The 13909-nt window shown below is 38.0% G+C and overlaps 2 protein-coding genes across 8 annotated transcripts in view; both read right to left on the minus strand.

Moving 5' to 3' along the window:
* Nucleotides 1-1349, minus strand: part of LOC146368110 (receptor-type tyrosine-protein phosphatase N2-like) — a 217722-nt gene extending 216373 nt beyond the window's left edge. For both annotated transcript variants that reach the window (XM_084911857.1, XM_084911856.1), the window contains exon 1: nucleotides 1074-1349. In XM_084911857.1, coding sequence (XP_084767983.1) covers nucleotides 1074-1161 — 88 coding nt within the window. In that variant the 5' untranslated portion in view covers nucleotides 1162-1349. The remainder of the gene's footprint in view (nucleotides 1-1073) is intronic.
* A 3957-nt stretch (nucleotides 1350-5306) lies between these two features.
* The window catches only part of esyt2a (extended synaptotagmin-like protein 2a), a 58380-nt gene continuing 49777 nt past the window's right edge, over nucleotides 5307-13909 (minus strand). For all 6 annotated transcript variants that reach the window (XM_084911649.1, XM_084911647.1, XM_084911648.1 and 3 more), the window contains 9 exons: nucleotides 13256-13330; nucleotides 12898-12984; nucleotides 12639-12788; nucleotides 11372-11799; nucleotides 11078-11176; nucleotides 10871-11002; nucleotides 10677-10782; nucleotides 10386-10435; nucleotides 5307-8575 (listed from right to left, as the gene is read on the minus strand). In XM_084911649.1, the coding sequence (XP_084767775.1) occupies nucleotides 8530-8575; nucleotides 10386-10435; nucleotides 10677-10782; nucleotides 10871-11002; nucleotides 11078-11176; nucleotides 11372-11799; nucleotides 12639-12788; nucleotides 12898-12984; nucleotides 13256-13330 (1173 nt within the window). In that variant the 3' untranslated portion in view covers nucleotides 5307-8529. The remainder of the gene's footprint in view (nucleotides 8576-10385; nucleotides 10436-10676; nucleotides 10783-10870; nucleotides 11003-11077; nucleotides 11177-11371; nucleotides 11800-12638; nucleotides 12789-12897; nucleotides 12985-13255; nucleotides 13331-13909) is intronic.

Raw genomic sequence — 13909 nt, forward strand, 5'->3', positions numbered from 1 at the left:
CACCAGCTTCTTCCTGCTCTTCCTCCCGTACTCACCATCGTATACAGCAAATCTCTGTATCAGTCATGCTTGCAGGCTCCAGGTCTCAAGTCATTGGGGGAATATGAGCTATTTGACTCTATTTATAGACTCTACAGTGCAAGCGAGTGCGTGCACTCTTCTCCAGACACACGCACATGTTTAAATTTCCGATCAATAGCTGCCTCTGTCAGGAGCGCAGAGCTGGAAATTTGAGAGTGCATGTACGATCCCATTTTTCATTGCTTTCCAGTGATGTTATCACTGATGGCTCCTTTTGTTTACAAGCGGGTGTAAACAACCCAGAAGGGCCGTGTGTATGATCCCTCTTTCAAATTTCTACATTTTGAGTGTTGAATCATTAGCTTCAGTCTTTTTTAAAAATAAATATATTCTTAAAACAATATTTTAATAAGATCTGGTATTTTCTCTACATTAATTTAAATATTTAATTTGTGACTGTTATAGTTTTTATTTTAGGTATTTTATGTATGATGCCCGAGACCAATTTTCAATATTTGAGGTTATTTTTTTATTTTTATTTTTTTACATTTCTTTCATTTTTAAAAATGTAAATATGTGTGCTAACCACGATTAACTAGCATATTTTGCAGGAGTTTCTGGTTTGTGCATTCTTCAGATTATTTAATAGTTCCATTGCTGTCACAAACACTTCAGGACTGACAGATTTAGGCCTGTTTTCACAGTGTAAAAAAGCTAATTTAGCTGTGTACGCTTCACTGTGTCATGTTGTGTTGCTCTAGCAGATTTCCTGTGATGTTCCTGGGAGCGCTGGCACACTGACAGCGGATTATTGCGCTGGAAATTAATCGCAGGATCGCCGTGTTTGTTTTTCCTGCGCTCAGGTGAAGCTGCGGTGAATCAGCCTGCAGGTTCGTGGCAGTCCGCTGATACAATATTTACACAGACCACAACAGAAACAGTCTGCCCCCCAGGTCTCTGTCCAAAATGGCTCTGAGGATAACTCCACAGGGCGCGGACGGAGCTCCGCTCTGTTCATCACGGAGAAAATAATCACCCGTTAATTTACTCACCGAATCGCCTGTCAGCAGAAGCGGGGAAGGAGCTCAGGGAGGCGAGGAGGAGGAGATGGTGGAGGAAAGAGAAATGCAAAGGATCCATGTCTCTTCTGGGTTATTCTCTCAAGTGTTAAAAGGACATTTTTGGTTTGGTTCTTCTTCCTTCCCAGTCAGAGCGGCCCCTTCGCAGCCGGAGGAGTGGAGGAGACGGTGGATGGATGTTGGAGGAGAGGAGAGAGGATGCTGGGCGTTTCTGCTGCTGGAGGCTCGAGCTCTCGCAGCATCAAAACACAAGCACTCACACACTGTACTTCCGATACACATTTTCCAAAATAAAAGCTAAAATTAAAATAAAACAAAATTAAAGCACCGAAGCAGTTTCGGTCGTTGTGTCCTTGGGCAAGACACTTCACCTACCGCCTACTGGTGGTGGCCAGAGGGGCCGATGGCGCGATATGGCAGCCTCGCTTCTGTCAGTCTGCCCCAGGGCAGCTGTGGCTACAACCGTAGCTGCCTCCACCAGTGTGTGAATGTGAGAGTGAATGAATAGTGGAATTGTACAGCGCTTTGAGGTTCTCGAAAAGTGCTATATAAATGCAATCCATTATTCATTATTATTATTATTAAAACTTTAGAAACACACACAGGGCGGATCTACTGCGGTGGCATGGGGTGCCACCTTAATTTGCATAGTGTTCTTTTTAAAAAAAAATAAGCTTTTATTAACACTTTACAAGTAAGACTGAACCGACAGTGCAGTTTAATGACATTTTGTGTAAATTTAAGTATGTAATCAAATTGTTACATACTTAAATTTACACAAAATGTCAGTAAACTGCACATATTTTTTTGTGAATGAAATGTTTAATTATGCTAGGGTTTAAGCCAATAAAAATTACAGGCAATGTTTCATGAAACGTTTTGCCACCCCGCCTGATTTCCATGGCACCCTCGGAAAATTTCTCTACACACACACACTACATGGAGATAGATAGATGGTTATCGCGCACATTTATCTTACCTTTTGCTTATATACAAATGCAGATGCAAACATAAACACTCTAACAACTATCAATATGCACATCCACCCTAGTGGAGGCATAGTAGACTGTCTGGAGTATTTAGGAAAAAACATTTAAATTGATCAAATTGATCAAAATACTTTTTTATATCTTTTTGATTATTTTGCTTTATATGTATAAGCATAAACGTATTTAACCGTCACTGCAAGGTTCAAATTTTACGTCACAACCGTCTTTAAAGCTTTTATTTTGAAGGTTACATCGCTCGCTCTATATCCAGATTCAGTCTTTTTCTGACTTGATGATTTAACAAAGAACTCTGATTCAGCACTACCGCTGCCTTCAGGTGCTGTCGGAAATAATCCCGTTTTTGAGTTGAAGGCAGATGGGAAAAGGGACGTTATTTATATCTACCTACCGAGAAACATCAGAAAGACTTGAAGAACCGGGGATAGACATGGGGGGAAATGAGCCAAAGAACCTGAAATGTGTGATGTTGGGTGCACAAGAGAAACATTTTGGATGAGCATCTATGACTCCTTTTGATAAATTAACATTCTATTTAGGTCATGGAGTCATTTCCAAAGCAAGCCTCAGTCAATCTCAATCTATAATTTTCATTGAAAGGAATTTGCCAAGTGAAGGGAACACGATTAAAATACTGCAAAAGTGTTTAATTTGCTTTTAAATTACACTTTTCTACATTGTTTTGAGAAGTGAAGTGCACCTTAGTTTAATGCAGTTTATTCACATAATGCCAACCCACACAATAATCACCTCAAGATGCTTTATACTGCAAAGGAAATAATCACTACTCTTACATTACTACAGAGAAAACCCCAGCAATCACTCATTGTTCAAACCTACTGTTTGTCAGGAACAGCCAGTCAGAAGAAAGTTGGCATAAAAGCAGAGGAGCTAAAACAGTTTGCATCAGACAGACAATGAAGAGGATGAGGGACTTTAAGCAGTGAAAAAAGCGACTCTACAAAGGCTCGGGAATAAATAAAATGGGCTAGAAATGATCCTGGTAGATCCCTTTTAAAGAACTATTGAATCTTCATCAACCATTTCTGGTTTATGTCACTCCATGGGAAGATTGGAGTGACTGGTTTTAACCAGTCAGAACTATCTGAAGAGATTAAAAGCTTCTCCTTTGCCACCTTGCTGCTCAGGTCATTTATGACAAACTTGATGAAATGAATTGTACTGTGTGTGTGTGTCAGCATATCTAGGAGCAATCAAAGTGGGTCAGAGTGTGATTCACACAGGTTTTTCCATCTAGAAGAGCAAATCAGTGCTTGCAGAGGCCTTATCAGTCAGTAGGTAAATACTGAAGCATCTCTGACGTTTACACTCAGGACAGGAACAAAATGGAGACACAAGCACACACAAATCACTGACTGATTCTGTCAAACTGTTTGACCTCCTACTTTGTGGTGTGTTCAGGGTCACATAGAGAAATGTATACAATCAGGATAGCTGTGTTAGTGCGGGAAAAGCTGGAAAATGCAGCACTTGTAAGTGCAGCATCTTTGAACAGAAAGTAAATAATGTGATATCTTACCAGCCTAAATCCATTTTTTGGATGATTAAACAAACAAATTATGCAATCCCTTCATTTTTCATTTTAATGACAGCAAAAACTTTCACACAGTCTGAACACATATTGCATAGTTTTATTTTCTCCTTATAAATAAAAAAATCAGACAATCTTCTGCAGAACCTGAAAACCTTATAAAACTGAAAACCACAGAGAAGACGCCTATTTCATCTTGTTGCTAACATGGATAATTGGAGCACCTTTCACTTAAAAGATAATTTCCTCTCACACTGTAATTTTCATATTAAGACCTACTGAAAACAAACAACATAACACAGCCCATGCATTAGCTTGCAAGAGCCTCATGGGACACAAAGACTATCACTGATAAATGCTATGTCGTAAGCAGCACTGATGGGTATGGTGTTTTTATGACACAGGCCCCATGACTTCACAGTGGGTTACACGGCAAATCTAAGAGCTTTGGATGATTCATTTTATAAACAGATGAAACTGAGAGCAAATTTTATCGTCTCTGTTTGTTCCCTGTAAAATAACAGGATGACCTTTTTCTGTCCATTAAAAGGATTTTTTTAAAAGGTGAAATTCACTCTTTTCCACCATATGTAGACTAACAAATATAAGCTAAAGCTGCCTTTTTACACTCTGAGTTACACTGTACAGATATCAAAGTAGTGGATTATTATTTACATCTTGCACATGTTTAAGGAAAACATGGCTACAGATCTATTTCTGACCTCTGACAAACATTTAAGAAAAAAAACACAAGAACCTGTTTAAAATGTAAAATGAGTTACCAGACAAATACAGCAAAACAGCATTCTCTAGTGTTTACTGAGAGCAATGCAGTGCATGAGATTGGCACTTTATGTTGGGTGTGTGAAACTTTACTAAGTGAGCTTTACTATCCTGTATTACACTGTAGGAATTTACTCTATTGGCGACAGCTGATCTAAAATCCACAGTACACGTCAAACCTGAACCAAACTTTTGTCATTTTTGTGTCATTTTTATGTTTGACATCCCTGACCTAGAGGACCCATCAGTACTGTAAACACAAGGCAAATGGGTGAGCAATAAACCATTTGTACCTGATGTAGAGTTCAAGATTATTCATGTTAAAAACAGTAGATCTGTTGGTTAATGTTGGATTTCTTCTAGCCAGATTTTGTTTATTTACAAGGCCTCATCTTTACCGATATTGAATCCCTACAGGTAATGAAAGTTTAAGTTATGCCAAAGGTCTCTATTCTTTAGAAGCAAATGACCTCACCACTGGATAATGATAAAAAGTGTTTTGTTTTAACCCTTGTTTTATATTTCCTAAATACACCATTATTGTAACTGTTGTCTGTTATCTGTTGTTATTGTCCTTAGATGTTAATGTTAATTGCATTGCACTTGCAATTTTTAGGTAATTTTTGCCTATAAAAATTAAAATCGCTAACACGTCCTGAATACTCCATTTGATATCTTATTAAAGGCAGATTCTATAATACATATAATATGTAATAATTTCCATCAATAGATTAGATACAAAGATGACTATTGTTTATTTTCTCATAATAAATTATTGTAAGGTTTACACAGAAATTCCTCAAAAGCTGCACATCCACTAGAGAAACACATCTATAGTCTTAAAAATGACAAGAACAAAAAGCATAGTCCTGCACAGCTTCATGCTGCTATAAGCCAGCCAAAGCTCTTTATTAATTTTAAAAGACATTTAGGAGACATTCAGGAACAAGGAAGCTGTTTTAGCAATTTGTTGCTTCTTTCCAAACATGTAAATATCTCTGGGTCATGTACATTTTAAGGCACGAGATAAATTAAGAAGACACAGAAGTGAAACCGCTTTTCAGCCCATATGGAATAGAAGAGAAAAAGAAAAGTCCCATTCTCTCTAACAGCAAGTCTCAAAATACTAACATGTCATATACTATAGTTTACTTGTGAATTTTCCCTCTTGCATACAGAATATTTATAATTATGTTGCATGACACACACAAAAAAAGGAAAAGAAAAAAGTAAGGGTCCATTTTCACCGGACACACAATACATGTAAAACCAGCATTTCGTTTTGTTATGTTACTTCCATATGGGAGAAGACAAACTTGACCCCAGAGGCACAGGTTTCAAATCTGATGCTTTACAGACAAGACGGGAAACACAAATAAAAAAAACATCAAGACATTAAAATGCAGTTAACATATATAAATGTAAAATACTTTGTCAATGCTTGATGTGAGCACAAGGCAAATATCCAGAAGTTATATTGTGAGAATCCAAGGTCAAACTACCCCAACTTTTATCAACAGAAAATCTGCTGTTCTTTGGCTGCGTCGGGTCACATACACAAAAGCTATGGTTGTTTTGTATTTCTTTCTGATATAAATCCCTTCGGATTGTGTGCTGTAAAGTCAAAACTGTATTTAAAAAGATATAGAAAAAAAACACACGGAAGATCATTTTCAACTCGTGTCTGTGCACCTTCCTTCAGATGGCATTGGGAGTTAAGACTTAAGTGGATTCATAAACAAACTGAACAGCTGATGCTAGTGGAAATATGAATGCTACCGCAACAACAACAAAACCTGCTCTGAGTGTTACGAATAAATTTTTAAAAGAAACATTTGTTTCACTGAAGAAAATCATGTTGCCAAATATTTTTAAAGCCACTATGTGTAGATGCCTTCCAATATGTAATCCCTGTGAAATCAGGTGACATAAATGAACACTAGCCAAAACATTTGTTGCAAAGAACTAGCACTAACAGAATTTCAGTTAAAGAAGAGCATCAGTGAAGTGAGAATGGTGAATTACTTTATTATATCAATGCAGGAAAAACAAGACTTTTACTGCTTTCTACCAACACATATAACAGGAAGTCAACAGGGGACAATAATAAATTAATAAGAAACAAACAAAAAAAAACCTGGGGCTACCACTGGCTTCTTCTCAAACCAGACAATTATATAATTTAAGGTTTCCTCATAGAGAATTTTTGGATTTTTCACTATAATGTTAAGCTTCTACCATAAAATGTAAATAAAAGTTTAAAAACAAAAAAAAACAAAATTGATTGTCATTATGTCTTTTTCCATACGACCAATGGAGACTGTCCGTGGACAATTTACACTTCTACACATAGTGGCTTTACGTACATGGAGGATGAGTGGGTGATCCTTAAAACACTTCTGTTAAAATACAGTTTTATGATAGAATAGTAACACATTTTGAGAAAAATAAAAAACCCCGTGAAACTTAAAACCAGCAACTGTCGAGATGAGTTAGCTTAGTTTAGCTTAGTCTTCTGATGAGCCTCCCTCTGCAACCAAAACATCTTAAACTTTCGAAACACGGCTTGTTAATTAGTTTTACCGATGTTCAGCTGTCACTAATAAAAAAAAGGTTCCTCTATGTGGTCTTTAGTCCCATCACACAACTTTGCTGTAAATAATTATTTTAGCCAGCTGTTACTTAGCTTATTAATAAGGTTACTGATTTCAAAACACTAAATTATCTGTAAGGAAAGATAACGTATATAACACAGCACCTTACGGTACAATAAAAGATCATTTTGAGGTCATTTGGACCATTTCCATTCCCAGGGTGTCGAATAATGCCAGACCACCGATGTCTCGGGTATGCATTGAGACGTTTGGCATCTGTGCACTGACTCAACAGCCATGGCCAATAGTGAGAGTGAAATAGGTCTCACTCTACACTTTTTACAAATAGTTACTTGGTTTTGTTCAGCATTTTTTTATGTCCAGGTTTAATGGGCAAACCTGTAGTTGTGGTGACTAAACGTAGAAGAAGAAATCTCCCCAAAAGGACACACAAACTTTATTGTTAAAGTAAGCTAAGCTAGGCTAAGCTAGGCTAAGCTACGATAAGCTAAACTAGGCTAAGCTAAGCTAAGCTAAACATCTTCTTGCAGAGACCTGTGAGTGAAACATTTTCATCAAAATGTTAAACTATTCCATGAACTTTCAACACTATTTTTTTTACCACCTCTTATGGTTTAAAAAAATGTACTTGTCTATAGATGAATTTTGGTGATGTTTGCGCCGAGTAAATATGATAATCAACAGATTTTAAAAAAAACAAACAAACAAAGAAAAAAAAAGTGCAATATTCATATTCAGTTTTTACAAAACAAACAGGTAACACTTAATAATGGCCTTATTTCAATGTAAACCCAGAAACATGTCACCAAATAAAACAACACGTGTGTGCATATCGTTATTTTTGCTTGGGTTTTGCACGCGCACACACACACACACACACACACACACACGTTATTACGGTGAAATAAAGCCAGTGTATTGCTGTGTTACCCAAAACCCCAACTGTGCTAAATAATAAAAATACTCCACTCTTTGGTGCGACTCTGTCCAGAATGTTTTTGCATTTAAAAAATAAAAATTAAATCAAATGAAATAAAACTTTAAACAATCATTTGGCCAAGTAAGAAACCACGACTCCTTCTCACTTCTACAATACACCCCCGTACTCTGATTTGTCCAGCATCACTGTACATTATTTACACACTTGTACACTATCATTCTTTGTGGAAAGACAACAAAAAACAGTCACTTCTCTAAATATAGAATATAGGTTTCCATAGCACTACACAACGTAGTATAGTTCTTTACATGTATATACTCCCTTTAGCCAATCACTCACTTCTTAAAGGGAAGGTTTGCCTTGCGACTGATGTGATTAAATGAGTGTCAAAAGCTGCTTTTCTTAATCAGTTTGTTTCTTACAGTTAGAAATAATGAGAATGATTAAAAAACACATCGTACTGTAGAGATGGAAGTGAAGTGAATATAAAGTGGAAGTGTGGTGATATGATGACGATACTAATGATGGCGACTTAAAGTTGGTTGGACTTGGCCAGGCCATCTGAGCTCAGCTCATACCTGCAGGAGGGAAAAAGTAGTTTAGAGTTTGCTTTATAATCCATGAAATCTAGCTTTTTGCAACCTTTAACGTCACATCGCTTTCATTTATCTCCACTACAGGCACATTTGCCCTTTCTCCAACTGTTGTCCTTATACCAGTGATTTATAAACTACTGATGGATGTTTACTGTCATACAGCTTATTGAATGTTTGGCCTCAGGTCTGTGCCTTTTTTACAAAATCAATCTCACAATATTTAAGAAGAAAATTGACTAATCTTCTTTCACTCCAGGTTCAGTGTTGATCCTTGAGAACTAAGTCTTCGCCAACTAGTGATGGATGAGCAACAGTGGCCATTTTATCCAGTAAATAAGCCTAGAGACATGCATTTGTAATTCACAGACTTTAGACGATAGCCCACTGGCAAAGCCAATAGCCTTTAAACAGTCTGCACAAAAATGACTGGCCAATAGGGCTGCCACAAACGATTATTTTGATAGTCGACTAGTCACCGATTATTTTTGCGATTAGTCGACTAATCGGATCATGCATCCATTGAACGTAAAACGTACAGCTTATTGCACCAGCAGCATCTGCTCTTATATAACTATCATTAGCTTACAGCTTTAAGTGTTTAAGGTATGCGCTAACTAAAAATAAAGACAAGATGATAGTTTATTAAATTTTAATGAAGTTTGCAGATTGTTTCGGTGGAGTTTAGTAAACTGGGACGTCTGCTCCTTGCTATCTAAAATATAACAGGACACCGCAGTATATTCTCGAGCATCTCACACTTCTGATAATCAGTTGTCTGCTTGACATTTATTCAGCTGTGTAAAAACTATAACTTTAATCTCAGCCAAACCGATTTACTCAGGAACAAATAAAATACTGAAAAAAGCCAAACAATAACATTTTTAAGTTCTCTAAGTGACTTATATATATTTAACCTGAGTTAGTGAAAGATGGCGGTGGGTTTGAAAACGATTTGCTGGGAGTCCGGTGTTCTCACCGGCTCTAGTGAGCCTGTAACCCCGGCTAGCTAACGAGCTAGTGGGTAACAGACGTCTCCGAAAACGTCGGAGCGCTTTTGAAAATATGTCGTGTCTTGATAAACTGAGCAGATATTTGAGGTTTACACAGCTACATTCTCGCCTGAAAATATGTTAAACGTTTATTTTGTGACCCAGAAAGAATAATAAGAGTAACATTAAAACTAACTAGCTGCCGCCATTGTTGGAAACTGAGCAGGGCTGCGCTATGAATTCTGGGACACAGTTTCTTCTTCTTCGGGGTTTAACGGCAGCTGGCATCCTTGTACATGCAGTGCTGCCATCTTCTGTTTCAGTCCGTTATTACACTCTTAAATCCTACTACGTATCCCTGCGTCTTTTGTGATCTTACAAAGCTTCAAATGACGCGTCTACTATTAAATTAGTCGTCGACGATTTTGATAGTCGACGTAATCGTGACTAGTTGACTAATCGTGGCAGCCCTACTGGCCAATACAACTTAAATAAATAAATAAATAAATGCAAAACACAAAAGTTCTAGTACAGCAAAGCCAATTTTTTTATATTCACGTGAAATGTGTTTCTAGGTAAGGCTAGCTCTAATCCAAGCTATTGATGCATTCACAATATTAATTTCAAAAAAATATAATGTAAAAAATAACTTCATGATAATCTACTCAATCAAAAAAAATATATATACAAGCAAACTTACATTTGAACTCATTATTCTCCAAGCCATGCTATGAGCTCAATATGACATAATAAAGTAAACTGTATTTGTTTTAAATAGATTTGAAGCGAGATGAACGACTAACCATTGTGTCCAACCCTTGGTGATCTGATCATGAGTCAATTCCACCATAACCTGATTAAAAAAAAAAACAAACAAAACCACAAAGTTTTCTTATACAGTCAAAATGATGCACTTCATAGAAATATGACACCAGAAGTAGAAAGAACAGCAATACTTGAACTTTTAGACAAAGTCTAACAAAATGAGGCTTCTCTCAAAACCAGCGAAATTTCCACTCTGATGGCTTCATTGTGTTAAAGAAATGCTTTTCAGTTACACATAAATACAGACAATGAATAAAAGATGTCTGCACCTTTCCAAGCAGGCCTTTGTGTTTGGAGAGCAGACCTCCACCGTTCTTCACGGCAACATCTAGAGTCCGCCTGTGGAGCTCCACGAGGGAAACGCTGAACTCAAACCTAAACAGGCAGATGGCACAGTGAATTTTTATGAGCTTTGCTCTGCTTATCAAATGGCTGAAAAAAAAAGTGAGAGGGGTGGACTCACGTCACATCGTAGACCGGGTTGAGGTTTTTCTTGACTGTTGGAGTTTTCCTTCGACCTGACCTCCGCTTGTCGGGAAGCAGGTAGAGCCGGACGTAAGGATCCGAGCCATGATCAGTGAAAGCTATGAGGTTTCTGAGGAAGTCAACAAAGGGTAAGAGTCAAAACACTAATGTGTCTGAGGAAGAAACGCCCCATTTTTTAAATTACCTGCAACTGTGAACAGCTACGATGAGTTTGTTTCTCTGGGAGCTGTGTCTGATCGTCAGCTGGATCTCCCCCAGGGGGAAATGACTGGGGCCTGAACCACTATGAAGACAGAAAATACATCAAACATGCTCACGATACCTGAGCTGTAAAGACCTCTTAGGTTTGTTGTTGCACACTATCAAAACACACTTATACACCAACCAAACAGCTGCCTTTGTTGTTCAACATGTCCTTAAATCATGATATAAGAAGATGTAAAAATATTAGGAACTATTGATAAAGACCGATAGATACTTGTGAAACTGCTCGAGTCTTTGCTGCAGCTCCTGAGCAGCGTAAGGGTTGGAGATGTCAGAAGCAATGCTGGGAGTTGGCTCCTTGCCACTGGCCAGGTACTGCTGGGAGCCCGAGATGGCCAGGTTTGAGGTGCTTCTCCCAGTCTCCGCCAAGCTCTTCCCTCCTCCACCTAGACTGCCATCCTGCCCAAAGTCCATGCTTCGCTGGGTCCTCACAGTCTCCTTAGCTTCTTTCTGCCTGTTCAGCATCTCCTTGGCTGACACGGAGGATGATCTGGGAATGTCTGAGGTAGAGGCGGGAGGCTTGGGCGATTCTGAGGAGATAGAGGGCCGTGGGGTCGAGTTGGAGGACTCGGATTTGCGGACCTGCACTGAGGACGGGGTGGAGTTTGAAGCTGTTGGAGTGCCCTTATCCAGACTCAACACCTGAAATCATTATCAGAATAATTATTTTCACAGTTTTGAATGGCATAAAGAACAAAAAACAAACCTAGGAAAAGGCATTTCTATATTTTTGTTTTGAGAAAGAGTTTCAGTTCTAGGAAAAAGTTAGTCAGTGGATCTTTATATCAGTTTACCTACAAATAAGATTTCAACACAGACGTGCGCTGTGGCATGTTTGGTTTCTGTAAACTTAATCGCAAAAGAAAAGCATCATATAGACTGTTTTCCACTCTGGAGAGACACCAGGTGGTTAACTAGTTTTAATATTAATGTTGTAAAAATGGGTAATGTTACTGCTGCCTTACAGTCTCAAATCTTCTGTTTAGTTAAGCAGTACTGTTAGCATTCACTTGAGAACTGCTGATAAGCTTTCCTAAACAGAGGCCTGTGCAGGCACTGCCTACTGTTCTGCAGAAACTGTGCTGAAATTCAAAATCCAAATCATTACTCATACATAGTTAAAATGATTCCTCAGACAATAACCCTTTATAAATAAGTGATGCAGAAGCAAGACATGTAATGTGAAAATACTCATTGAATTTGATTCACTGAATTACATAAGGTCCAGTTTGAATTTTTGATGTTTTATAGAAGCAATGCGATGCATCGTCATGGTAGTGGAGCAGTATGTACAAAGACTCTCCCCTAGCCTATCATCACATGCGTTTCTTCATCAGAATCTTTAGAAACCCAAATTCTCAAGTCACAGAGTGGGACCTGCATCGTCTCTGACGAGCTTTATGGCTTCAAAGAAAATTGGCCTGGATCATTTTAGATCTGAAAAAATCATCCTTAAGGAAAAAAAATCATTGCTCCTTTACCCGCAGAGCCATTTTGATCTTGAGGGTACAGCTCGGTCCAGAGTTCCTCAGAGGGAACCTCTGGTTCAACGTCATCTCCTCTGCCTCCAGCAGGCGAGTCAGGGGCAGTGTTAATGTCCCCAGTGAACAATCGTGCTTCTCATCCTTCACCTGAAATATTAAGTGTGATGAAGTTTTATTTTAAGGCATAATGTAAGTTACAGTTCATATATTCCATTTTATAAGCACTGTTTATAAAATCAGCTGAATGTCTTCATACCTCAACCTCCAACTCTTGGACTTTGGGATTGTGGATGAGGAAGGTGAAGGTTTCCTCCCACAACGGTTCATGAGTCTTATACTTGGTCTGGAAACAGACAGAAAGGAAGAGAAGAAGAAAGTATTGAGCCAAGATGGATCATACATTCAAAGTCAAGAAGCAAGTGTACAGGTACAGGGCTCACGTGCTGTGAACCAATCACAGCCTGAACGTAGATTTATTTACATTTATTAAAGCTTTGATTCAATTCATTTATCAGTCTTATGTACAAAAAATAGCTGCAATTTTCATAATTGGCATCTTGGAAATTAATAAATCAACCACAGTTAGCACAAATGTGGATTTTACGTGCTCTCACCTTACTCTCGTAGGACTTGTGTCCCACTCTGAACTGGACAAACGGGCTGGGATCACTGGTCACCTTCTTACCAGACTACAGCAGGACAAACAAACAAACAGTAATAATATTGGACTGGGTATGCTAGCATTATATATAACAAGAGTGAGTGTTTCTTTGGACTTCAGTTTGAAACGAAAGCAGTGACACTGTACTCCACTGATTAAATTAATTTCTATCTCACACAGTGTCATTTTGTGACTTTTCAAGAAAGGAATTAAAGAAAAAAAGGACATCAGGTAAAAGTGCCCAGAACCAGTTAGTGTAGAAACCACACCTGATCATTGTAAAGGAAAAGATTAGAGTCCAAAAAAATTTCAACTGTAGCTCAGACAACAACGCTGTTATTGACAGCACACGCTGTTAGAATCGGTTTTAGTCAACAAACACGATGAGAGGAGTTTGTTAATGAGTTTTAAAAACAGGAAACATGATCAGTTGTGAAGTTGCTCTGGATGCTACAGCAGCACTTCCTAATGCGAACATGACCTAATGAGTTTTAATACAACAATACAGATTTTTAGATGTTTGATGTGATTATTTAGTCTGCGAACAGCAATAAAAGTAACATTAAAATATTTACAAGAAGCATGTCTTTGCTGAAAATCCCCACAG

The sequence above is a fragment of the Perissodus microlepis genome, chromosome 18 (assembly GCF_051167445.1).
Source record: "Perissodus microlepis isolate ML-2025 ecotype Zambia chromosome 18, ASM5116744v1, whole genome shotgun sequence".
Taxonomy (NCBI): Eukaryota; Metazoa; Chordata; class Actinopteri; order Cichliformes; family Cichlidae; genus Perissodus; species Perissodus microlepis.